This window comes from Caretta caretta, chromosome 3 (assembly GCF_965140235.1).
Source record: "Caretta caretta isolate rCarCar2 chromosome 3, rCarCar1.hap1, whole genome shotgun sequence".
Classification (NCBI taxonomy): Eukaryota; Metazoa; Chordata; order Testudines; family Cheloniidae; genus Caretta; species Caretta caretta.
The window spans coordinates 176,585,582-176,613,140 of record NC_134208.1 but is presented as its reverse complement, the minus strand read 5'-3'; the positions used below and the strand labels follow the sequence as shown (position 1 = coordinate 176,613,140).

General features: G+C 42.1%; 1 protein-coding gene and 1 long non-coding RNA gene across 4 annotated transcripts in view; one reads left to right on the top strand and one right to left on the bottom strand.

Moving 5' to 3' along the window:
- EPAS1 (endothelial PAS domain protein 1) overlaps positions 1-26,032 on the bottom strand; it is a 151,139-nt gene extending 125,107 nt beyond the window's left edge. Inside the window, exons 1-2 of one of the 3 annotated variants that reach the window (XM_048842939.2) lie at positions 25,627-25,734; positions 18,762-18,876 (exon numbers count right to left, since the gene is read on the bottom strand). In XM_048842939.2, the coding sequence (XP_048698896.1) occupies positions 18,762-18,763 (2 nt within the window). In that variant the 5' untranslated portion in view covers positions 18,764-18,876; positions 25,627-25,734. Of the gene's footprint in view, positions 1-18,761; positions 18,877-25,626 lie in introns of all 3 variants that reach the window. The other 2 variants (XM_048842938.2, XM_048842940.2) reach the window with 2 other exon arrangements.
- A 157-nt stretch (positions 26,033-26,189) lies between these two features.
- Positions 26,190-27,559, top strand: part of LOC125633552 (uncharacterized) — a 61,167-nt gene continuing 59,797 nt past the window's right edge. Inside the window, exon 1 of the long non-coding RNA XR_012667777.1 lies at positions 26,190-26,758. This is a non-coding gene — a long non-coding RNA (uncharacterized LOC125633552). The remainder of the gene's footprint in view (positions 26,759-27,559) is intronic.

The following is a 27,559-nucleotide window of genomic DNA, read 5'->3' as shown; positions in this document are numbered from 1 at the left end:
GGCTTTCTTTAGTATTGCATCTATTATTTAAGCCTCAACCTTACAAACAGTTATGCAACTGTTTAACTTTACACATCAGTTCATGTTGACTACAGTATAAATATTCACATGTCTAAAGTTAAGCAGATGCGTAACTGTTTGTAGGATTGGAGTGGTTAGTTTGTAAACTTTTGGGCCAGGGACCATCTTTCTGTTGTATGTCTTTTGCCATGGGCAAGGGAGAAATTTTCCATACCCCTAAACGGGGAGCAGGCTGTGGCTTTAACTGCTCAGTTGCTCCCAAGTAACTCAGCGGTGGGAGCTGTCATGTGGATTTCCCTAATGCAGCTTCACAAGGTGGAGGGGTGCTTCTTACTCCTCACCCCTAATCCTAACTCTATGTTATGTCTAGTTACAATCTAGCCCCAAATGGTTCTAGTTCCCAACCTCTATGCAGCAGCAAGGGAGGGGCTATGTATATGAGAGCTTTAATTCTTCTCCTTGTCCCCACTTATTGAGGGGATTAATGTGAAAGGAGTGAGCAAGGTTAAGAATCTTGATATCAGTTTTGATCATGTCTTTTCATACAAAGCTCCATGTGTTCAGACATGGTATGAAAGTGCTTTTTTCTATTGAACAATTTGCACCAGATTTTCATACTAATTGTTATTTGTACTACTATGCTATATACACATAGGAAGAAAGTCACTACAACAGAGATCTATTATTATTATTTATAAGAACAGCCATATTGGACCAGACCAATTGTCCATCTAGCCCAATATCCTGTCATCTGACAGTTGCCAATGCCAGATGCTTCAGAACAGTGACTCTCAACCTTTCCAGACTACTGTACCCCTTTCAGGAGTCTGATTTGTCTTGGATACCCTCAGATTTCACCTCACTTAAAAACTACTTGCTTACAAAAATCAGACAAAAACATAAAAGTGTCACAGCATACAATTACTGAAAAATTGATTACTTTCTCATTTTGTCTGTATGAAATTTAGTTTGTACTGACTTTTCTAGTGCTTTTTGTTAGCCTGTTGTAAAACTAGGCAAATATCTAGATGAGTTGATGTACCCTGGAAGATTTCTGCATACCCCTCGGGGTACACACCTACCCTAGTTGAGAACCACTGCTTCAGAGGGAATGAACAGAACAGGTAATCATCAAGTGATCCATTCCCTGTCGCCGATTCCCAGCTTCTGGCAAACAGAGGCTAAGGACACTTCAGAGCATGATTTTGCTTCCCTGCCCATCCTGGCTAATAGCCATTGATGGACCTGTCCTCCACGAACTTATCTAGTTCTTTTTTGAAGCCTGTTATAGTCTTGCCCTTCACAACATCCTCTGGCAAAAAGTTCAACAGGTTGACTGTGCGTTGTGTGAAAAAAATACTTCCTTTTGTTCATTTTAAACCTCCTGCCTATTCATTTCATTTGGTGACCCTCTAGTTCTTGTGTTATGAAAAGGAGTAAATAACACTTCCTTATTTATTTTCTCCACACCAGTCATGATTTTATGGACTTCTATTAAATCTCCCCTTAGTCATCTCTTTTCCAAGCTGAAAAGTCCCAGTCTTATTAATCTCTCCTCACATGCAAGCTGTTCTATACACCTAAACATTTTTGTTGCCCTTTTCTGTACCTTTTCCAATTCCAATATAGCTTTTTTGAGATGGGGCGATCAGATCTGCATACAGTATTCAAGATGTGGACATAACATGTATTTATATAGAGGAAACATGATATTTTCTGTCTTGTTATTTATCCCTTTCCTAATGATTCCTAACATTCTGTTCACTTTTTTGACTGCCACTGCACATTGAGTGGATGTTTTCAGAGAACTATCCACAGTGATTCCAAGATCTCTTTCTTGAGTGGTAAGAGTTAATTTAGACCCCATCATTTTATCCATATATAGTTGGGATTATGTTTTCCAATGGGCATTACCGGTACTTTGCATTTATCACATTGAATTTCAATTGCCATTTTGTTGCCCAGTCACCCACTTTTATGATAGGTTTCAGAGGAACAGCCGTGTTAGTCTGTATTCGCAAAAAGAAAAGGAGTACTTGTGGCACCTTAGAGACTAACCAATTTATTTGAGCATGAGCTTTCGTGAGCTACAGCTTGAAGTGAGCTGTAGCTCACGAAAGCTCATGCTCAAATAAATTGGTTAGTCTCTAAGGTGCCACAAGTACTCCTTTTCTCTTTCCACTTTTATGAGATACCTTTGTAACTCTTCGCAGTCTGCTTGGATTTAACAATCTTGAGTAGTTTTGTATCATCTGCAAATTTTACCACCTCACTGTTTACTCCCTTTTCCAGATCACTTATCAAAATGTTGAACAGTACTGGTCCCAGTACCGACCCCAGGGGGGCACCTATATTTACCTCTCTCCATTCTGAAAACTAACCATTTATTCCTATCCTTTGTTTCCTATCTTTTAACCAGTTACTGATCCATGATGGGACCTTCCTTCTTATCCCATGACAGCTTACTTTGCTTGAGAGTCTTTGGTGAGGGACTTTGTCAAAGGCTTTCTGAAAATCTAAGTACACTATATCCACTGGACCCCCCTTGTCCACATGCTTGTTGAACCCCTCTCCCCTCCCAAAGAATTCTAGTAGATTGGTGAGGCATGATTTCCCTTTACAAAAACCATGTTGACTCTTCCCAACTCAACTATGTGTTAATTCTGCTCTTTACTATAGTTTCAACCAATTTGTCTGATACTGAAGTAGGCTCTGGAGCCTTTTTTAAAAATTGGCATCACATTAGCTATCCTCTAGTCATGTGGTACAGAGGCTGGGTTAAATGATAGGTTACATACCACAGTTAGTATTTCTGTAATTTCACATTTGAGTTCCTTCAGAACTCTTGGGTGAATACCATCTGGTCCCGGTAACTTATTACTGTTTAGTTTCTCAATCTGTTCCAAAAGCTCCTCTAAGGACACCTCAATCTGGCACAGTTCCTCCGATTTGTTCTCTAAAAAGAATAGCTGGGAGTGTTCCTGACATCCTCACCACTCTGCCTAGAGGCTCAACTAAAACACCTTGAAACAGAATGATATCTCCTGCACAGCTATTTAAAACTATTTAAAACCTGACCTTTCCATGTATATTTCCCTGGCTTTAGTTCAAATCCCTCTCATTGCTTCAGGTACATTTGGGGCTGGTCATCTACCTGTCCTGTGATGAAATATTATATAACAACAACGGGTTTGTCATCTCAAAGATATGTTCATTGTTTTCTGATCCCTTGCCACTTCCCTCACTAAATGTCTCCTAAATTGCTCAAGGTACCTAATCTGTACATTGATCCTAAATTCCCTCTAAGCTAGGCTGTGGAGATTCCTCTCCCCCAGCCACGGGCCCAACCCAGTCCAGCCACAGCCACTGGAGAGACGCCCCTCCCCTGGCCCCAACTGAGCCCAGTGAGAAAGGTGCCTCTCCTGCCTTAGAGCTGCTGCGGTGTGGGGAGGTACCCCTCCTCCTCCAGCCCAGGTGGTACTGCAGAGAGAGAGAGCTGGGGGGAGTCCTCTCTCCCTGCCATAGCCCTGGGGCAGCCTGTACCCCAAAGCTCTCATCCTCAGCCCCACCCCAGAGCCTGCACCCCCCAGCTAGAGTCCTCACGCTTCCTGCACCCCAACCCTCTGCTCCAGCCCTGAGCCCCTTCCCACACTCCGAAACCCTCGGCCCCAGCCCCACCACATGAATTTTGTTTTGTGCACATAACAAAATTCATTCCGCACATGGGTGGGAAAAATTAGAGGGAACACTGCATTGATCTTATAACATAAGGGCCAAATTCATACGAGATGCAAATAGTGGTGTAAATTACTTATAAGTAGGTGTATTTTATACATTGAGGGATAGCAGGAAGTGGTATAGTAGGAAAAACAATTATCAAGATAGCATAAGAAGGCAGTAAGGTAACATAGGCCCCACTATTTTATTTGACCTTCTTGTTAATTATTCTTATTTAGAAGTCCCAACCAAGGTAGGGATTTCATTGTGCTGGGCAGAGAAAGTCCATACTAAAAAATTTTCAATTTAAATAGACATGACCAACAAAGGGTAGAAATGATGGTGTGTTACTACCCCTTTTACAGGTGGAAAGCTGAGGCACAAAGCAATTAACTAAATTTCCAGAGATCACACAGGAAGTTGGTGGCAGCACCAGAAACCAAACTCAGATTTCCTGAGTCGCTATCCAGACCCTTAATCAGGGATCTTCCTCGCTACAAAAGTTTAGTTGCTTTTCCTGCCATATTCACTCCATTTTAATCCCTCAACAAGTAATTTACACCCTACTTAGCGGCATGCAACTTATACCAGAAGTTACATCACCTCTGAATTTGGTCCTTGAGCATTTAATTCCAAACATCTGACTGTAATTTAAGAAAGTTCAATGGATGATGCCTGTTCTTGATAAGGGACAATTTTTGCTCTAGGAAGTGCAGACCCTCCCTAGTTCCATTTGATCCAACCCTTCCCCCCCCCCCCCCCCCACAAAGACCTTTCCTGAAGAACCAGCCTTCTGGCTGTGGTAAATATGGCTGTTTCTGGAGCCTGTCAGGGTTTATCTTGTATCAGTCAAAGGGGCTGCCAGAAACAGAGACTGGTGTACTCCTTTCATAGTGCTTCCGGCACTGAGCCAATGTCAGAGCAAAGAACTGAGTTCAGAGTTGAAATTCACAAAATGACATCCTCAGCTTGCAGATCCTCATTTTGACATGGCTCTGGATTGGCTGGTTACATGGTTAATAAACAGTGTTTTTCTATGGGTAAGAATGTTTCTAAACAGCAGTATTAAGTTTCCCTGCAAACATCTGTACCTGCTTATATTCCACTTTCAGGTTAGTACATGCCTATGTAAATAGGGTATTCTCTTTTTCTGAATCATTTGTAGAATATATAGCTCTACTATGTAAAAACCTGTGGCAATGTTAAGACAACTTGATAGTAGAAAGGATGTTTTCATAGAAATACCCCTCTGCTTAGTAATGGCAATAACATATCCATCAAATCACTTTAAGAGGAAAATACAATAACTGTAAGAAAAGAAAAGTCTTCAGTTATAACAACAATGTTATCACAGCTGTAGCACTGAAGAGTTCATCAGGGGCTGAACAAAGCTGCCAGAGAGAGGTTCTGCTGTCAGACTAAAAACAGTGATCCAGCAACTTTGGGTTAGCATTTTAAGAGCATGGGTTTAGTTGTCAAAATCAGTGTCAAGTGAGAAAGATGCTGTGTCAAAACCAAACACCAACATTTTCTTAACTGCAGGAACCACACTGACCCACTAGAGCCAGATGTTGCCTTCAGTGTGACCACAAAAAGAGGATCTCCTCCATGCACAGAGCTCACCTATCCTATGTGGAGGGGTCAGCTGCCTCCACTGACTTTCCCCAGGCGGCACTTGTTAGAACTGGCTTCAGAGAAGGGTGGAAGTGGCTGGGTTGGCCACCTGGAGATTCCCTGGGAAAAGCAGCACAGTCCTTGTCCCATGGATCCTCCTTTATGGCAGGGATCCTCATTAAAAGGGGGATTCATAGATACTAAGGTCAGAAGGGACCATTATGATCATCTACTCTGACCTCCTGCACAACGCAGGCCACAGAATTTCACCCACCCACTCCTGCGAAAAACCTCTCACCTATGTCTGAGCTATTGAAGTCCTCAAATCATGGTTTAAAGACTTCAAGGAGCAGAGAATCCTCCAGCAAGTGACCCATGCCCCATGCTACAGAGGAAGACGAAAAACCTCCAGGGCCTCTTCCAATCTGCCCTGGAGGAAAATTCCTTCCTGACCCCAAATATAGCGATCAGCTAAACCCTGAGCATATGGGCAAGATTCACCAGCCAGATACGACAGAAAATTCTTTCCTGGGTAACTCAGATCCCACTCCATCTAACATCCCATCACAGGCCATTAGGCCTATTTACCATGAATATTTAATTACCAAAAACATGCCATCTCCTCCATAAACTTATCGAGTTTAATCTTAAAGCCAGATAGATCTTTTGCCCCCACTGCTTCCCTTAGAAGGTTATTCCAAAACTTCACTCCTCTGATGGTTAGAAACCTTCATCTAATTTCAAGTCTAATCTTCCTGGTGGCCAGTTTATATCCATTTGTTCTTGTGTCCACATTGGTACTGAGCTTAAATAATTCCTCTCCCTCTCTGGTATTTATCCCTCTGATATATTTATAGAGAGCAATCATATCTCCCCTCAACCTTCTTTTAGTTAGGCTAAACAAGCCAAGCTCCTTGGGTCTCCTTTCATAAGACAAGTTTTCCATTCCTCGGATCACCCTAGTAGCCCTTCTCTGTACCTGTTCCAGTTTGAATTCATCCTTCTTAAACATGGGAGACCAGAACTGCACACAGTATTCCAGGTGAGGCCTCACCAGTGCCTTGTATATCGGTACTAAAACCTCTTTATGCCTACTGGAAATACCTCTCCTGATGCATCCCAAGACCGCATTAGCTTTTTTCACAGCCATATCACATTGGCGGCTCATAGTCATCCTATGATCAACCAATACTCCAAGGTCCTTCTCCTCCTCCGTTACTTCTAATTGATGCATCCCCAGCATATAACTAAAATTCTTGTTATTAATCCCTAAATGCATGACCCTACACTTCTCACTATTAAATTTCATCCTATTACTATTACTCCAGTTTACAAGGTCATCCAGATCCTTCTGTATGATATCCCTGTCCTTCTCTACATTGGCAATGCCTCCCAGCTTTGTATCATCCGCAAACTTTATTAGCACACTCCCACTTTTTGTGCCAAGGTCAGTAATAAAAAGATTAAATAAGATTGGTCCCAAAACCGATCCTTGAGCAACTCCACTGGTAACCTCCCTCCAGCCTGACAGTTCACCTTTCAGTAGGACCCGCTGTAGTCTCCCCTTTAACCAATTCCTTATCCACCTTTCAATTTGCATATTGATCCCCATCTTTTCCAATTTAACTAATAATTCCCCATGTGACACGGTATCAAACACCTTACTGAAATCTAGGTAAATTAGATCCACTGAGTTTCCTTTGTCTAAAAAATCTGTTGCTTTCTCAAAGAAGGAGATCAGGTTGGTTTGGCACGATCTACCTTTTGTAAAACCATGTTGTATTTTGTCCCATTTACCATTGACTTCAATGTCTTTAACTACCTCCTCCTTCAAAATTTTTTTCCAAGACTTTGCATACTACAGATGTCAAACTAATAGGCCTATAAGTTACCTGGATCACTTTTTTTCCCTTTCTTAAAAATAGGAACTATGTTAGCAATTCTCCAATCATACGGTACAACCCCTGAGTTTACAGATTCATTAAAAATTCTTGCTAATGAGCTTGCAATTTCATGTGCCAGTTCCTTTAATATTCTTGGATGAAGATTATCTGGGCCCCCCGATTTAGTCCCATTAAGGTTGCAAGGTCCAACTCTACTTGACTTTTAGCCTGTCTCACTTTATCCCTACATGTTCTGACCTCAATAAGGTAGCTTTCCTTGCTGATCCCTCCCAACTTCCACTCCCTGTATGCTTTCTGCTTTTTCTTAATCACCTCTCTGAGATGCTTGCTCATCCAGCTTGGTCTACAACTCCTGCCTATGAATTTTTTCCCCTTTCTTGGGATGCAGGCTTCCGATAGCTTCTGCATAAATAATCCCAGGCCGCCTCTACCTTTAGATCCATAAGTTCTTCAGTCCAATCCACTTCCTTAACTAATTTCCTTAATTTTTGAAAGTCAGTCCTTTTGAAATCAAAAACCCTAGTCGCAGATTTATTTTTGTTAATCCTTCCGTTCAGTTTGAACTGAATTAGCTCATGATCACTTGAACCAAGATTGTCCCCTACAACCATTTCTTCTATGAGGTCCTCACTACTCACCAAAACCAAATCTAAAATGGCATCCCCTCTAGTCAGTTCAGCAACTACTTGATGAAGGAATCCATCAACTATTGCATCTAGGAAAATCTGAGCCCTATTATTATTACTAGCACTCGTCCTCCAGTCTATATCTGGGAAGTTAAAGTCTCCCATGATCACACAGTTGCCATTAGTATTTACTTTATTAAAAACATTAAAAAGGGCTCTATCCATATCCAAATTAGATCCTGACAGTCTATAGCACAACCCAAGCACTGTCCCAGGGGAGGCTCTAATAGTTTTCTTCCCCAATGTAATTTTTGCCCAGACGGACTCTGTCTTATCCATTCCATCGCTTCTTATTTCTTTACATTCTACCTCATTATTGATATACAATGCTACTCCACCACCTTTGCCTTTATTTCGGTCTTTCCTAAACAGCACATACCCTTCAATACCTGTAGTCCAGTTTCTGTTATCCCTATAATATCTGGTTTCACTTCCTGCACCAGTAGCTCTAGTTCCTCCATTTTGTTACCTAGGCTCCTCGCATTGGTGTACAAACATCTTAATTTTTGCTGTTTGGCCTCACTCACATTCTGTACCCTATTAGGCATGGTCATTCTACAGCCAGTATAACCTATTAGACTGGTATCCACACTGCCCTTCCTCCTTATATACATTCTCCTACCCACGGCTGTATCCTTTCTTACTTCGTTTTCTTCCCTCTCAATGCTAAAATCCGGCATGGAGATTACCTGGACATCTCCCAACCATCTCCCCCAAATTCCTAGTTTAAAGCTCTCTTAATCATTTGTGCCAATCTCCATCCTAGAAGTCTATTTCCTTCCCTATTCAGATGAAGTCCATCCCGAGAGAACTGTCCTCTGTCCATGAATGCCTCCCAGTGGCCATACATCCCAAAGCCCTCCTTATAGCACCACTGCCTAAGCCATCTGTTGATAGTCATAATTTTGTCACACCTTTGTTGCCCTTCTCTAGGAACAGGCAAAATCCCACTAAAGATTACCTGAGCCTCGATTTCCTTAAGCGTCTTCCCCAGCCTAGCATAGTCTCCCTTAATACTTTCCGGCGAGAGTCTAGCCATATCATTTGTTCCTACATGAAGGATAATTAGGGGATTCTTTCCTGCTCCCTTTAGGATCCTTTTCAACCTCAGAGCAGCCAGAACCAGAGGTAATCAGGGGCACAAGGCCTTCGTGCTGATGACCCTCCCTTCCTGGGAATCAGTGGGGTTTAGTGGCAGACTTTACAGTTCATTCCTATAGGGCAGCGGGCAGTGAGAGAGGCAGGAAGGGGCGGCCAGCACATCCCTCGGCCCACGCCGCTTCCCGCAGCCCCCATTGGCCTGGAGCGGTGAACCTTGGCCAGTGGGAGTGGTGATCGGCCAAACCTGCAGACGCTGAAGGTAAATAAACCATCCCGGCTCACCAGCGGATTTCTCTGATGGACCGCGTGCCAAAAGTTGCCGATCCCTGATCCCCTTAGTAAAATCCATGCCATAGTGATCACTAATTTTTTCATTCCAATAAAAGTACTGCCTTAAAAACTCATAGCACAATATAGCCCTCAGATCCAAATCCTGGAGTCCTTTACTCAGAACTTACCCAAGCAAAGCTTCCATTACCCAAATAAGTTCTGAATTCAAGACGTCACCCTACAATTCTGTGCATCATTTTACTAATCAGAAGACTATTTACAAAGCCTTCTTGCTCCTATTGAATTCAGTGGGAGCAGCAGCAAGCCAGTACTATATGTAGTTACCTCGTGGGCTCCAATAAGTGGAATTATATCCTCTATATGAGATTGACAATGATCAAGAACGCTCCCAGACTACTGCACTGGGCAGCACAGTATGGGGAGGAGGTGACCAGCCCTCTGTGGAAAAAGAAGTGGTTTGGGACTATTTTTAGAAAATCTGGACCAGCACAAGTCCATGGGGCCGGATGCGCTGCATCGGAGGGTACTAAAGGAGTTGGTGGATGTGATTGCAGAGCCATTGGCCATTATCTTTGAAAACTCATGGCGATCGGGGGAGGTCCCAGATGACTGGAAAAAGGCTAATGTAGTGCCCACCTTTAAAAAAGGGAAGGAGGAGGATCCGGGGAACAACAGGCCAGTCAGCCTCACCTCAGTCTCTGGAAAAATCATGGAGCAGGTCCTCAAGGAATCAATTCTGAAGCACTCAGAGGAGAGGAAAGTGATCAGGAACAACCAGCATGGATTCACCAAGGGAAAGTCATGCCTGACTAATCTAATTGCCTTCTATGATGAGATAACTGGCTCTGTGGATGAGGGGAAAGCAGTGGACATGTTATTCCTTGATTTTAGCAAAGCTTTTGATACGGTCTCCCACAGTATTCTTGCCAGCAAGTTAAAGAAGTATGGGTTGGATGAATGGACTGTAAGGTGGATAGAAAGCTGGCTAGATCGTCAGGCTCAATGCATAGTGATCAATGGCTCCGTGTCTAGTTGGCAGCTGATATCAAGCGGAGTGCCCCAAGGGTCAGTCCTGGGGCCGGTTTTGTTCAATATCTTCATTAATGATCTGGAGGATGGCGTAGATTGCACCCTCAGCAAGTTTGCAGATGACACTAAACTGGGAGGAGTGGTAGATACGCTGGAGGGTAGAGATAGGATACAGAGGGACCTAGACAAATTAGAGGATTGGGCCAAAAGAAATCTGATGAGGTTCAACAAGGACAAGTGCAGAGTCCTGCACTAAGGATGGAAGAATCCCATGCACCGCTACAGACTAGGGACCGAATGGCTAGGCAGCAGTTCTGCAGAAAAGGACCTAGGGGTTACAGTGGACGAGAAGTTGGATATGAGTCAACAGTGTGCCCTTGTTGCTAAGAAGGCTAATGGCATTTTGGGCTGTATAAGTAGGGGCACTGCTAGCAGATCAAGGACGTGATTGTTCCCCTCTATTTGACATTGGTGAGGCCTCATCTGGAGCACTGTATCCAGTTTTGGGCCCCACACTACAAGAAGGGTGTGGAAAAATTGGAGACAGTCCAGCAGAGGGCAACAAAAATGATTAGAGGACTGGAACACATGACTTATGAGGAGAGGCTGAGGGAACTGGGATTGTTTAGTCTGCAGAAGAGAAGAATGAGGGGGGATTTGATAGCTGCTTTCAACTACCTGAAAGGGGGTTCCAAAGAGGATGGATCTAGACTGTTCTCAGTGGTACCAGATGACAGAAGAAGGAGTAATGGTCTCAAGTTGCAGTGGGGGAGGTTTAGGTTGGATATTAGGAAAAAAACTTTTTCACAAGAGGGTGGTGAAGCACTGGAATGCATTACCTAGGGAGGTGGTGGAATCTCCTTCCTTTGAGGTTTTTAAGGCCTGGCTTGACAAAGCCCTGGCTGGGATAATTTTAGTTGGGGATTGGTCCTGCTTTGAGCAGGGAGTTGGACTAGATGACCTCCTGAGGTCCCTTCTAACCCTGATATTCTGTGATTCTATGATTGTACAATAGTAGTATATAAAATCTAACTAGACACAACAACCTCATATACTGTGCCACAGAAAATGCTTTCGAGTGTGAAGCAAGTTGCAGTTAGAGTTAAAATTATTGTGATGGCTTAAGTTTGATCTGTAAGCACTAACACATTTTCCATTATTTATAAAGCCAGTCAAATTACTGTATTTTAATGTCACATCAAAGATCTTCAAAGTCACTGTGACAATAAGCAGAGTTGATAATGTCAAGAATTCACTCATACAGAGGGTAATATAATTGTGAATGCACAGGCCTTGGAGATTCACTGATAATAACTGGAGTGTTATAACAAGAGTGATATTTAAAGGATTGGTCTGTGGTTTATCATACAAATGCATTGTTAAATGCAAGTGAAAATGAACTGAGCATTACTCAGAGATTAAGTGCAGTGACTATGCTACCATTTATTGTGGCCATTATGTTCCTCTGGTGAAATAAAATACAGGGAATCTTGTTCCATTACATTTATAAAAGCTCCTTCATAATCACTAACATGTGATCTTCATACTTCTCCATCTTAATACTAAGTAAAGATTTGTTGTGCAAGTGCACAAATGTGTGTTCTAAAGGTAAACTACAGTATATCGACTATTTAAGTGCTATTAAACCCATTCATTTCAAAATTCTCATGACCATCAAGTGACTTTTCCACTGTGTGCACACAAAAAAAATTAATTAATTAAAGGATCCAAGAACATAAAATTGCAAGGGCTTTATGCTGCAGGAAAATGAGCGTAATAATGCACATTAGTTTTCATGAAATACTGTAGATTATTTCAAGTAGACAGTAGCTGCTTTGTAAATTACAGTGTACTATGTACAAGAAAACCTATTTTAGGGGATTGACAAAAATTGGTTCTTAAAGAAAGTGGTCTCCTAAATAAATGGTGGATACCAGATGTACTAAGTATGTTTGTGGATACTATTGTACCAGGTTTCCTATGGCAGTAACTTACTTAAGAAAGGTAGCCATTTGTATAAGTATGAGAATAAGTATTGTATGAAGTAGATTTGTTTGCTTGCTTGCATTCCTAGAAACTAAATCTAGAATTATTAGTCTATCTTTTAATTATTTAGAAACTTTGTAATGTTTATTCATTAATTTTGCACTATTTTTCTTCATCTTGCATGCCTCAACATTCAGAAACCATATTCAGCAGCAAATGATGTTCATTTATCTTTAATGCTATGCTTATAATCATATTCGTTTTATCTTTTAACAACAATAATGAAAATATTCATATATTCTAAGGGCTGAACGGACCATAACGATGATCTAGAACAGTGGTTCTCAAACTGTTGTTTTTTGCGGACCACTAGAAAATTGCTGAGGGTCTCGGCGGACCACTTAGTGATCTTTCCAAATGTTGTTTGTACTATTAGCTAACTACTGTAAAGTGCTTCAGATAAAAGTGCTATATAAAAAAATCCATAATAATAATAAAAGTTTTTTTGATCTACAAATAAAAGCACACAACTCATATTTTCATATCGGTAGTCTTTACCTTTCTAATGCAATGGATGTGCCCTCTCTCCCCCACCGCGGCAGCCCCCAAGCTGAGGAGGAGGGCTGTCTCTCTCCAGCAGCCCTAGCCCTGGAGCTGGGGAAAGTCCCCTCTTTCTTTGGCCACCACAGCCCTGCACATCCCAAATTCCCCCCACCCCTTCTTCTCACCCCACTGCCCCCTCCCACCTACCCCCTATTCCCCCCAAGGCCACCACCTCAGCTTACATGTGCATCTTCTCCAGGGTCCAGGCACCTAATTAGTGGAACCACGGCTGTGCAGCTCCACTAATTAGGTGGGTGGCCCTTCATTTTCTTGTGTGCAGCTGCCCAGGCGCGCACCTTAGAGGGAACTATCCGCGGACCATCTGAATGGAGCTCGGACCACAGTTTGAGAACCTCTGATCAAGACTGACCTCCTGCATAACACAGTCCAAAGATGCTCACCCAATAATTTCTGCATCAAACCTCCTGTCTTCTGTTTGAGAGACTGCATACCTTTTAGAAAGACATTGTGTCCTGACTCAAAACTGCAAGTGATGGAGAATCCACATCCTTAAGTTAGTTGTTCTAATGGTTAATTACAAATTTGTGCCTTATTTCCAATCTTAATTTGTCTATCTTCAGCCTCCAAATATGTTTTCAGACTCAGATAATGGGGTGCTTAAATATTTACAATACATAATGTTCATATTTTATTGGTTGCAAGGAAGTTTCTAACAATTCTGCTAATTTTATTACCACATATACCTTCAGACTGCTAGCTAATGATAATTTAATGCAGTTACTTGAAGTTTGTAGATACTGCTTAATTTTAAAAAATCTTCATGTATCTAATTTTATCTTTTCCTTAGACAATACAATTGTATTTTCTAAAATGAGAAGCGACAGTTCAAAATCCATTGTTAAGGAAAAGGCTTTTAAAAGAAATGTCAATTAAGTATGTGCAACTGACATATCCAAATGTATAAAAACACTGTGGTATTCTAGTTTCTGATCCTGCCACATGCTGCACAATAGGAAGAAAAGAACAGGAAAAGAGTCAATGGAAAGCCAATGAAGTCACAGTAGAAGTTGAAGGTGCTGATTAATTTAGAGAGGTGCACAACATTTCACATCATTAGGTACCTAATTCAGACTTTTTATTTTCTGAAAAACAATTATGAAGACCCAGTAGCTAACAGATAGTGAAAAAAAAATGAGTGACTACTTTATATCGCATCTCTCATGAATATCAGTACACTACAGAGTATAGTATGCACAGGGATTGAAGCGGATTGTGGCAACTATTCTACACCATCAAAAACCACACAACTTCATTTGGTCAAAATGATCATCTAGTTGTGTTCCTGTCCAAATGGGAGAACAGGCATCCAGCTGCCTTTGGAATCAATAGACTTCAAATTGCTGTTGGAGATGATACATTGAAAGAGTTGAAGAACTACTCATAACATGCAATCGTCATATAATATGAAGGTTGATCATCAAAGCAACAGCCCAACAACAAGAAAGAAAACCCAATACCTACATTGCTCATATTAAAATGAAAGCTTACGGAAATTTAAGTTGACACTCTATCCTTTTTATAAGAAATAATCAATTAAAACGGTTTCCTTTCTATTGATCTTGGAGTCCAAAGACCCACTTCCTTCAGCACTTATATTAGCTTCCTAGCATCTATGGATTTGATACACTACTATTGGGTTTTTTTCTAAAGATTTTAAAATTTAGGGACAGATGTCCTTGATGTAATAAAGATTCAGCTCACTAAGCCTTTATTCCGCCACGTGTCTGTGATTATTGCAACTAGTACAATTACACTTTTTAGAAAGGGGAGTTCTTGAAAAGTGCCATAACCATCTTTCCTGCATGTACACTCAGGAAAAATACAATTATAAGCGAGATGTGAATTGACCCTAGTTATCTCAGTGACAAGTGTTGACTTAAAAGCTTAATGATACTGCTCCATTAACAGAACTAACCCAATGTACACCAGCTGGGGATCTGGCCCCAGATTTTTAAGTCATTTAGGTACACTATTTCATATATGGCCCTAATTTTGTAAACTCAACCTAGGGATCATAATTAAAAAGTACAATTTGGCCTACTTTGTAGATGAATTTGACACGCTTGATGTTGATATTTTCCTTCTTTGAGAATTATTTAACTAATATTAACTTCACATACCAGACTACTTTTACAGATGAGAAACATTTTAATAATTCTGACTTTTTCACATTTTGCTCCTTAATGAGGGACAGAAGGGCACAAGCTCTTGAGCAGTAGATTTTTTTAAAGCTTGCTTTTACTTCTAATATATTTTGTTACACATGGGAATTACTAAGGACTTTTAGAAAAAAAGATTGTATTTGGTTCTGTTTCGGCTATGTATATTCTTAAAGGGTTTGAAGGAAAATGTTAAATTTGAGATTGAAAATGCAAAACTATTAGATCTCTCCTTTGCTTCTAATTGGCTTGCAACATAAATAAATATAGTGTAGAATCAAGATACCGGTCATTATTATTGTTGATATACAGAGCAGAGTATGTTTGCCTACATTTTAGCTGGAATGAAACAAGAAAAAAAAAAAAACATACAGAAACTATCTACTGTCCCCCTTAAAAAACAATACAAACCAAACATTCTGCTTCTGCCCAGATGCCCAAAACCGTTCATAAAGCTGCAATAATGCAATATTAATCTCACAACCACAACTTAAAATAGAACATATATAAAGTTTTCTGAACTTTTTGGACAATCTTTTGGAGGGAACACCCTAAACATTCCACTAATCAAAGAAAACTGATGACTCCACATAATCATACATACAGGAAGGGTCAAGATCAGGGCGCCTCTTTGACTGAAGATCAGACACAAAAATTCAACTAAAGCAACTTTGCTTCTTGTTAGACAAAACATTTAATGAGCTGCTATAGAATGAAATATTGAATATTTGCTGTGGCATGTAATGTGATGGACAGAGGAGCACAATGGATATTTTATCCCACCTCAAATTCTTTATCAAAACAGCCTAAAAGTTACAAATCTAATTGTTTTAATGTCTAAAACGGCACACAGAGTTTGCAAAGGACTGTTTGTGGTACAATTCTTAACAATTGAAAAAATTTCTAGAGCTAAATACAATCAGGCAGGCAAAAGAGCCAAAATCATAATTAAATTTAGGCTAACGTACTAAAAAGTATAATTAAATATGGCTAATTTGGGACACTAGCTGTTATCAGCCAACTGGTCTACTGTACGTCATAAAACAAATACTGTATTCTACAGTGCTATTGGAAAGCAGCATTATACAGTTTCACTCATTTTTCTTTTATACAAAAAGGAAACTTGGCAATTGTGAATAATCTTGCAAGTCTAATAAAAAGTGAATATCATCTCTAAGTGACTAAGCTCTTACTAGCACCAGCTAGTTAAAAAAATTGCTCCAACTAATGTTTAAGCAGCTACTGAACACAGCACAAGACTGACAGATAACAAGATTTATCTAAAAAGCTGCACCTGCATAGTGTACCATATTTTCATTTTGTTTTAATCTACAATGGTATGTCCTGGCTATTGGCATATACTTCATGCCCGACAATATGCCACAAAGTGAAATGCACATACAGAATTTTCTCCCAGCATGTATATATGATGTATAAGCAAGCACACTAATATTTAAAAGAATACCCTGATCACTGCACTTCATTATTAACAGATCTAAATGGAAAGAGCATTTCTGTGTATAGAATTAACTATTTGTTTGCAGTGTTATTATAGCTGTGTTGGTCTCAGGACATTAGGGAGACAAGGTGGGGGATGTAATGTCTTGAATTGGACCAACTTCTATTGATTAAAGAGACAAGCATTCAAGTTGACACAGAGTTCTTCTTCATGTCTGGGAAAAGTATTCAGTGACACAGCTAGATACAAAGTGGAATAGATTGTTTAGCATAAGAAGTTAACATGTTGTAAGAGACTATTCAAGGTGAAATCTGCAGTTAACACCTCTCCAGTCATAGGCAGGACACAGGCAGGTTAGTGGGTTATAGATTGTTGTAATAAGCCATAAATCCAGTGTCTTTATTAAATCCATGATTTTTAGTGTCTAACAAATTTATTAATTTAAGCTCTCAGGCTCATCCTTTGAAGGTTGTACAGGTTTCCTTTGAGAATAAGGACTGAGAGTGAGCATTTTGCATAGAGTGAGCATAGAGCATAGAGTGAGCATTTTGTGAAAAATGTTCACCCACAGGTGATATGGTGTTTTTGTCTTTTCTATTTGTGTTCATTCTAGAGCATAATAATTGTCTTGATTCACCCACACAGTTGTTACTGGGACATTTAGTGCAGTGGATGAGGTATATCACATGTTTTAAGTGACAAGTGTAAGACCTATGGATCTTGAAAGGTATGTTGTGAGGCATGCTGATCATCATACCAGTGGGATATGTCTGCTGGTTTTGCATCTGTTAGGGCAGGGTCCTTTGTCCTCTTATTGCAGAGGTGTTAATTACTCACTTTACCTGGAATGGGTCTCTTACAACAGTGGTCCTCAACCGGCGGGGGGGGGGGGGCGGCAAATGTACCCCTGGGGGTATTCAGAGGTCTTCCAGGGGGTACCATCATCAACTCATCTAGATATTTGCTTAGTTTTACAACAGGCTTCATAAAAAGCACTAGCAAAGTCAGTACAAACTAAAATTTCATATGCACAATAACTTGTTTATACTGCTCTATATACTGTACATTGAAATGCAAGTACAATATTTATATTCCAATTGATTTATTTTACAATTATATAGTAAAATATGAGAAAGCAAGCAATTTTTCAGTAATAGTGTATTGTGTGACATTTGTGTATTTTTATGTCTGATTTTGTAAGTAAGTAGTTTTTAAGTGAGGTGTAACCTGCAGGTACGCAAGACAAATCAGACTCCTGAAAGAGGTACAGTAGTCTAGAAAGGTTGAGAGCCACTGTCTTACAACATGTTAACTCTCATGATAAACAAATCTGCTCCACCTTGTATTTAGCTGTGACACTTGGGTGTGTCTACACTGCAATAAAACACTTGTGGCATGCCTGTGTCAGTCAACACAGGCTCATGGGGCTATAAAACTGCAGCCAGTGTAGATGTTCGGGCTTGGGCTGGTGCGCAGGATCTGGGACCCAGCAAGTGGGGAGGGTGCCAGAGCCCAGCATCCAGCCTGAGCCCAAACACTTACATCACAGTTTTGTAACCCCTCAGCCCAAGCCCTGTGAACCTGAGCCAGCTGACGCAGACCAGCGGCAGTGTTTTATTGCAGTGTAGACATACCTTCTGAGTACCTTTCCCAGACTTGAAGAAAAGTTCAGTATAAGCTCGAAAGCTTGTCTCTTTCTCCAACAGAAGTTGATCCAGTAAAAAAATATTACCTCACCCACCTTTTCATTATAGAATTTACTGTATTTAAAATAATCTGCCTTTATTACTGTGCCTCATTGTCCATCAGTACCTTTACCTGATTTCACAGCTTGAGAGGGGTCAAATGAACCAAAATGAAATAGGGTTTTTTCTCTGCAAGGCTATTTTTTCAGGTGATGTAGCAAGATGCACAATGTAAAGAAAGAGATTATAATGCGTTTCAGCCTAGACTTGAGCATTGTAGTTCAACCACAACATTTGGAAAAAACTACAAGTGAGTGAGAAAGTACAGTTCTATGCTCACATTTGAAATATGAATTGCAATTCATTACACAACTTCCTTTCACTCTTTGCAAATCAGACTATTATGCTGGTAACAAACAGCCCAATCCTTCAGTGCTTACTCATACAAGTGCTATAATTCCATTGACTTTAATGAGACTACCTACATCAGTAAGAACTGCTTCCAGGAATAAAGGTTGTTGAGGATCTGGCTCTACAGAACCCGGGTTTCAAAGGCAATGCTCCAGTACTTTCCCCCGTCTCTGCATAGCTTGTAAAACTCTTAAAGGAAGGAAAATAAAATTTTGTTCACTGGAAGTTTATAATTATTTGTAGGTAGGTCAATTTTTTGCATTTAGTGAAAGTTCTTAAAAACACAGTTAAAGAATTCATAGTGCACAACAGCCCTTGTTTTGAAAGTTATATACTGGAATTTCCAGATGTGAGAATGCTGCATCATAAAATTAGATGTGCTATAGAAAGCAAGAGGAGATTCATTATTTAGATTTATGGCAAGGTCCCTAAATATGAAGGATACCATAATAACAGAATTCCAGTACTGAAGCCTTCCATAGTATCCAAACAGGGTAAATATGTGATAACTGCGGATAAGAACAGGTTAGTAGAAAATGCAATGTTATTTGACAAACAGGAAATCAAAATGAGGTAGTCCACTCAAAGATGCCAGATTTTAGCATTCATCCTGTGAGTGGGTTTGAATTTTGACAGAAACAGTGTTTGTGAAGTCAAAAGTATGTATAACTTGGCAGAAACCACAACAATTTTAGTAGTCTCACAAATGTCAACAAATGACCACATTCTGCACAGTTATCAGGGTGAAATCCATTCAACCTGTAAAAAGTCCAAATATTTGGGCTGTATGTGAGTGGAATGAATAGTGGATGGGGAACTGAAACCCACCTCTTCTAATTGGATGTGGGTGCCACTGAAGTCTATGGGACTTGGTTTCTGACAATTGGATTAGTTCTTTTGTGAGTAAGGATTTGCAGGCTACTATTGCTGGTAAAGCCCTTAGGACCCTATCCTCCTCTGATTAAAGAAAAATTCTCATTGACCTCAGTTGTGCAGAATCAATCCCTTAAGGGAGAGGTCAATGGGAGTTGAAGGCACAAAGTATCTCATGAGAGTTTCTTGGCACTTAGCACTATCAAGCTTTAAATATTAATAGAAAGAATTCAGTTATCTAGCCATAGTTGAATAGGGATATTTAAGTATCAGATGTTTGGTCTTTTGGTCAGTTTTTTCACATCCTGTCCCCCTCCCCCTCTAGCATCACGCAGCATCTAAAAATTTGCATGGCTTATTAAAAAAAAATGTCTGACTTAATGAAACTATACTAAACAATCACTAAGAGACTTTTCTGCAGACATTGTGGGGGAGGGAATCATGAAATAATCACACAAAAGTATACTTAAAAATCACTACTACCAGTGACACATGCATATTTCTCATAGTCTAAATTGTTCATTTTCTCAACTTGAAAAATCTCTGGTAGTTCTTTTTCCAGCAATCTGTGTTCTGAATGAATTTATCAGGAAACACCAAACAAGCATCATCAATGTTCACTTTGAGCAAAAGAACAGTTTTGACAGTGTTTGCACTCATTCGCTTTACTCCAAAGATTGTTCCACGCTAAATCCTATGTTCCTGATAAAAACAGACCAAAATCTACTTGGTCCTGCAATGTGTCTTGAAGAAAAAAACTGTAATTATAAAAAAAATTATAACCAAAATCAATCATGATTAAATAAAACCCAAAGACATTTCAAATATCTGAAAAAAAGTTTTCAGAATACTGAAATATCATATGAAAATAAAACTGTATGATGATTTTGCTTATGGCCATGTTTGGAATATGAAGATTAAATGTATGCTATATTGATTACTCTTAATTTATATTATCTTGCAAGCAAAATGTATTTTATTCTTTCAATGATTTCTTAAAATATATTAATATTCTAAGAAATATTTACTTTTTGTTTAAGAATACAAATACCAACAAGAAGTTTTCCACTGGCTAATTTAAAGTAATAGATCTATTCATTTTCCACCAAAGTGGGTGGTAGAAGACTCAGACAAGATTTTTATTTTTTTTTGGGAAACGTGCATATTACATCTACTAATGAGAGTGTGACAACATGACAATTCTACATAAAATGTTACTCAGATCTCTTTGACTTGAACTGAAATATAACTCCCATGTGGGAATCTGAGGATGATCTTTGATTTAAATGGAGCACAAAATGTCCTGTATTATCCTTCATGGACGGTGGCAGAACTGTTTCTCCAGGCTTATGCTTCAAGACTTGCCTGGAAGTCCTACAAAACAGATTTTTATTACCATCACCACATTTTCTCCATGAAATGGATTGATAAATTGTGATATTAAGTGAGCCACATTAAGTTTCCAGCTGTATATCCAACTAGAAATCAAGCTAATAATACTGTAGCAACAAATGAACTAAAGGCAATAAATCATTCATATAAAAGTAACAAATGAAAATAAAATATATTAAGTTTCAATTGGCTATGCAGAATATTCCTGTACATACATACATACATTCATACACACACACACACACACACACACACCTGCAAGAATACTGAACTAGACACATGACCTTTCATCTCATCTCACCTCTATTACACCCCTTAGAGTTAGCTAAGTATTATTACCCTACTTCTGAGATATGGAAATTGGCACAAGAATATCAAGTGATTTACTTAAGATCACACTTGAGTCAGTGGCACAGCCAGTAAATTAGAACCCAGATCTCCTAAATTTCAGTTTTCTGCTGTATCTAAAGTATATTCTTGGGCACTTTAGAGAGAGAAAAGCAGAAAGTGCAGTAGCCCTCAACCACCAGTAGTGCACTGGTTTCATCTTCTGGCCCTGAGCCTTAAACCTGCACCATCTGTGGCAAGACCTGCCCCTTGAGAACTGAACTTTTTAGCCACTCTCAATGCTGCAGCATGACACATAGTAACTGAACTGCTTTGGCAATTACACCATTGTCTCAAGACAGTTGTCATCTATGGGTATGTCTACACTGCAAAACACCCAGCTGAGCCCAAACATCTACATTGCAATATTACAGCCCCGTCACAGGCTATTGTAGTGTAGTCATACTCTAAGATCCGCTTAGTTTCAAAGTTATCTGTGTACTAGACTGTGCTCATTCCCTTATAGTTATAGGTGATTAAGAGTGATTTTTTTTGTTAAAAACTGTGATATAACTATCTTTCATTAAAATTGTGAATTTTCAGTCTGAACATTATTTCAGCCCTTTATTAAACATACTACATATTTTTACAAACACACCTTACTGTAGCATAATCTTTTTCACTCTTCCCTTCAAAATGGAATTATGAGGGTACATAATATTATCCATACTTCATTCTTTGCACAGAATGTTAACTAATATGTCGAACAAATGTGCAGTTAAGATAAAGTATATAGCCCTAATAAATTAATATCCGATATGCTGATGGTTCTAAAAATACAATTTAAAGTTATCCTGTGCAATAATTTTCAAACTGCTCATAGTGTAGCTTAGTCAATGATCTGGAGCTAGTGCACACATTAAAATGAAATATTAAATACAATTTTAGAAGCTTAGTATATCAGTAAATGAAATAACTATATATGAACAATGGCAAGATAAGGTATTTCCTTCATAAATTACAGCTTTTATTTACATATTTCTGTGTTCAGTGACAAAAGTCAATCTTGCAAACACTGATAGCATAAAATAGCTTGACAGGTTTCAGAGGAACAGCCGTGTTAGTCTGTATTCGCAAAAAGAAAAGGAGTACTTGTGGCACCTTAGAGACTAACCAATTTATTTGAGCATTTGAGCATGAGCATGTAGCTCACGAAAGCTCATGCTCAAATAAATTGGTTAGTCTCTAAGGTGCCATAAAATAGCTTGAATATCTCAACACATAAGTCAATCCTGCAATTTTTAATCACTTAGATAGTCTTTACTCATGCAAGTACTCTCATTGATTTCACGAGTTAAATTTCTGCCAGTTTTGCACTATAGTTCCTGATTTCTTTCCACCTGTAACATGTGTAATACAGAGCACCAAACAATTTGTATTAAGATTCAGTAGGGAATTGTTCTCAGTGGTAATTACAGAGTTTGAATATCTGGATTTCTGTTTTCCTTGGACATATTACTATGATATAATTAAATCCCTACTTTACACCTTCTTGCAACAAAAAATATTTAATAAGAGTAAGATAGAAACACCTAGCCAATAACTTGCCCAGCACATTCCCAGAGCCCTCAACTCTAAGTGAAATGATTGGTAGTTAAAACACTCCATGCCTCTCAGGTCCTATATTAAATTCTCGTATTTCTTCAGATCCCCAAAATTATGAGGCCACCTACACAGTACACCCTCAGTACATCATATGTTGAGATTTATCAGCAATATAAAATTAATAAATTTTTACATAACATGTAAACCTATACCCATGTAATTGTAATTATGAAGCATGTTTTGTTAAAATTCCTTCCTTCTAAAACACCTTCAACTGAAAAAATAAATTAACTAATTGACATTAGAGATAATAAATCTTGTTGTAAATTGCATTAGCTTAATCCCCGAAAACTAATGAACTAAATAACCCTGAATTGGAGAAGACGACTGAAGAACTAGTATTTGTTGTTGACTATGATCTTCATATGTGCATGACTTTAGTTGCAAAATTACCAGCTATGGGTGTAGTTATGTATTTTTAATTATATTGTACTCTCTTCTTTGTATGAGGAAGATTGATACCCACCAGAAAGGTGGGTACTTTCCCACTTTGCAGATGATAGGGTTTTTTTTTTCAAGGGAGTAGGATGGAGCAAGAAAGTGGGAGTAAATGGAATGGGGGGGGAGAAAGGATGAGACCTTAGCTCAGGGGTGGGTGAGCGTTTTAAGCTGGCCCCCTAGCTTCCAGCGGTGTCTGGGGCTTGGCCGGGGCCACAGCACTCGGCTCATCACGCTCCAGCACTGCAGCCGGGACTCTGGGTTGGGGGCCGCATCACACAGTTTGGCCCTGCTCCGGTGTGCCTGCCGGGGGCCGCACCATGAGGCTCCTGGAAGCCGGGCATGGCCCCACTCTGGCTCCTATGTGCTCCAACGGCCCCCTCCAGCGCTCTAATCGGAGCTGCAGGGGCGATGCCTGCAGAATGGGCAACGCGCAGAGTCGTCTGACCGGGCCTCCATGTAGGAGCCGGAGAAGGTCGTGCCACTGCTTCCAGGAGCCTCAAGCGCTGCTCGGAGACTGCACCCCGAGCGTCCCCCCATGCCCCAACCCTCTGCCCAAGCCCTGATCCCACTCCCACTCTCCAAACCCCTTGATCCCAGCCCAGAGCACCCTCCTGCACCCCAAACCTCTCATTCCCAGCCCCACCCTAGAGCCCACACCCCCAACCAGAGCCCTCATCCTCTCCCACACCCCAACCCCAAGTGTGTGAGCATTCATGGCCCGCCATACAATTTCTATTCCCCAGTGTGGCCCTCAGGCCAAAAAGGTTTGCCCACCCCTGCCTTAGCCTCTGGGTGTCACAGACCTCTCCGATGCAGCCAGTCAGAAAACAGAGAGCTGAACATTTCCCAGTGCAGCTAATCAGAGCGCCGCTACCAGGATATTCACTTTCACTGCAACCAAAGTGCAGACCCTCCACAAGAAAGTGATTGACTCCACCCGGAGCTCAACTCCCTCGAGCAGCAGCTGCGGAGGCGATCCGCTCAGTCACCGTTCCAGTCAACGCTTGGGCTGAATGCTGCTCAGTTACACGGGACTTAATCCAGATTTCCTCTGCCCCCTTAAGGGACATGAGTCCGGATTCACAACCGGTGTAACTGAGAGCAGCCGAGCCGACGGCCCCTTGTCTCCCTACTGGCCCCCGCGCTCGCCGAAAGTCCCACTGGGAAAATAACACAGGGTACTTATCTCCTGAGACCCCAGCCCGGTTCCTATACACCATGGGGATGGATTAATGCGGAACCTACACTTAGCTTTATATCCCTAAAACCGCACTGGGGAACCCAGGTGGAAAACGGGGGTATATTGCTAACGTGCTCTCCTGGGGAAGCGGTGGAGTATCTCTGACATGTTTCCCTGTAGCTCCCACGGACGCATGGAAGTAAAGGCTGGATCCTCACGACTGCATATGTTACGTTTCCCTATAATGTATCTGACATCACGAGGAGCTTTTGAAACCACCTACTTCTGAGATCACGTTTACTGGGAAAGCGTTCAACCTGGTAAATCCCTTCTGTCCTAGTCAGTGCAACCAACTCAACCCACCTGCTAGGTGGTTTTTTCATCCTTCACCGCCCGTGGGGAACCTTCACCGCCCGTGTTGTAACCTGCCGCACCAACACATCTTGGACTCGAGTTAATTTTGCCAGAGCGGCTACAGACGGAGAAAGGAAGGAGCAGGGCTGCGACCACCCTCCCCATTTGGTGTAAACTGTTTGTTTTGCTGTGAGCGGTTTGGGGAGGAAGGTGATCTTTGCTGCCCTGCTGAAACGACCTCTCCCCTCGCGGCTGCGGCGATCAACCAAGACAATTAACTGTCAAGAAACATTTTTCCTGCCGCGACCCCTCTCAGGGCCCGATCCCGCGCCCCGCAGTCAATGGGAGTAGTACCCGGAACTCCCAACTATTGGCTGCTGGATCCCTAGAGCGCCAGCTTGGGCAGTTTTGGTAGCAGCGGCGGGCAGCTCTCGCCTGAAAGTCCTCGCCGGGGAGCCGCAGCCCCAGGACCTGGAGCGAACGCAGCAGCCTCCGGCTTGCGGAAGAAACAGAAGTCACCCCGGCCGCGGCAACTACCGGACCCTCCAGCAGGGCGACTAGACCACGGTCCTGTCCGTGGGAGCGTCGTAACTTAGGAGAGTCCCAAACACCTTGCCTCTCCCCGGGCAGCACCGCTGCAGTTACACGGCTCCCATTTTCATTGCACATCCCACCTCCGAGCCTATCCGACCCCCCCGGCCGCTTACCTTTTCTTTTCCTTGTCAGCAGTCATCATTGAGGCTGATGCCCTTTGTGCCGCTAAAACCAACTCGGCTCGCCAACAAGGGCTCCTCAGTCACGGCTGTGAGTGTCCTGCTTGCCGATCCCACCCCCCCCCCCCCAATCAAAAACACACCCGGCAGGCTAGAGATCCCAGGCTTGGAGGGAGGAAGCCGGGTGTCGGGAAGGCCGGGGAATTGCTCGCTCGCTCGCTCGCAGCTGACAGCAACGCTGGTGCACTAGTTGTCCTCTAGGAAAAGGCTGAAGCAATCCTGGCCAGGTCGCCCCTGAGCTGACCATACAGTCTCAGGACACTGCCGAGGATTGTACAGCCCGCCCAGGGGGGAAGGGAGAGACCGGGTTCCCCCTGGAGTCTGAAGCCCTGCCAGAAGAAAGTTCTCACTTTAAAACTTCAGGCTTCCCTGGGCTCCCGGGGGGCAGGTTCAGCCTCTTTAGCCCCGTCTCCCGCTCCAGCTGGAGCTGTCGCAGCTCGTGCTCCAATGGGGACGGGAGCTGGCTGAGCCCTCCTCCTCCCTCTGCCCCCTCCCACCGCGTCCACCCGGGCTCCAGCAGGACTTGCTGAGATGAGGTCAACGCCGCGAGAGGCGGCGGAGCGGCCGAGCGAGCGAGGGAGGGTGGCAGGGCCAGCCAGGAGAGCGCAAGGGGACGCGGGGGACGAGGTGGCGCCTGCCGGAGCCCCAGCCCCAGCCCTGCATGGCGGGGCATTTGCCCGGAGGGCTGAGGGAAGCTGGAGTCTTTCCTGCTGCTGCTGCGCTGCACGACACCCAGCCAGCCCCCTGCCAGCGCCTCGGGGGAAGGGCAGCCTGCGGGGGGTGGGGGGCAGCGATTGCTTGGCAGGGGGCAATTCCCTCCCCGCGGCAGCGCCTGCTCCCGGCCCGGGGGACGGATTTCCCTCCTCCGCGCGGTGCCCGAGCACTTGCTACATCGAGCTGGATGCTTCGCTGACCTCGCCCCGCAGCGCGGCGGCCGCGGAGGCGCAGGGGCCTGCGCTGCTGCCCCGGGCACTCCTAGCCCTTTCCCAGCCAGAGCAGCGGAGGGAGACGGGGGCGAGCTGGCCGCGAATGGCCGCAGGGGAAGGTGGCGCGGAGCACCTGTCAGGTCAGGCAGAAACGTGACTGGGGCTGCAGACACGGGCTTGTGGATGACTTCTGTCCCTCCCCCTTACACCAAGTTTTTTGGTGTTGGGTTTTTTTGGTTTTTTTTTTGTTTGTTTGGTTTGGTTTTATTGCGTGGGGAGATTGTATTTTATACGAATTGGTTTTCTGTCCTGGATGCACCTGGTCTGGCGGTGTTATTGTTCAGACGCGACCAATCAAGCTACAATCATCATGCTTGTACCTTCTTAATGTATGCAGATGAGGCCTCCCCTTTCCCTGCGCCTTCAGCTGGCCGGGGCTGCTCCTCCGACTAGGAGCGTCACAGAGGCGATGCCTCTAATTAATTAAGAAATAGCTATTTTGGCAACGATTCACAAAGGCATCGAGTGGAAGTTAGGAGCCTCCATACCGTTGTAGATTTAGGCCTTTGGTATTAAGGTTAAGACATTCAGAGACTATGGTGATGGGGTCAAAGAGACGTGATTGCTTGCTTTAGCCTGAAGTGTGCTTGGTAAAGTGAAATCCTGTTTTCACTACAGCCCACACAACTTGAAATCCAGGACTTTTTTTAAAAAAAATCCTTCCCTCAGACTTGTTCTCACAAAATTTATCTATTTGGATTTATACCTTAAACGAAAAAGCTAGTGCTCTAAGCACTTTCACAAAAATTAAAACTACTGTCCATATTAATACATCTTTCATAGCAGTAGCCACAAACCCAGCAGCCACTCCTCAAGCTCCCAACCAAAATTAGTCAGCCACAGGTTGATTAAAAATACGCACCCCACAACTACTAACTCCC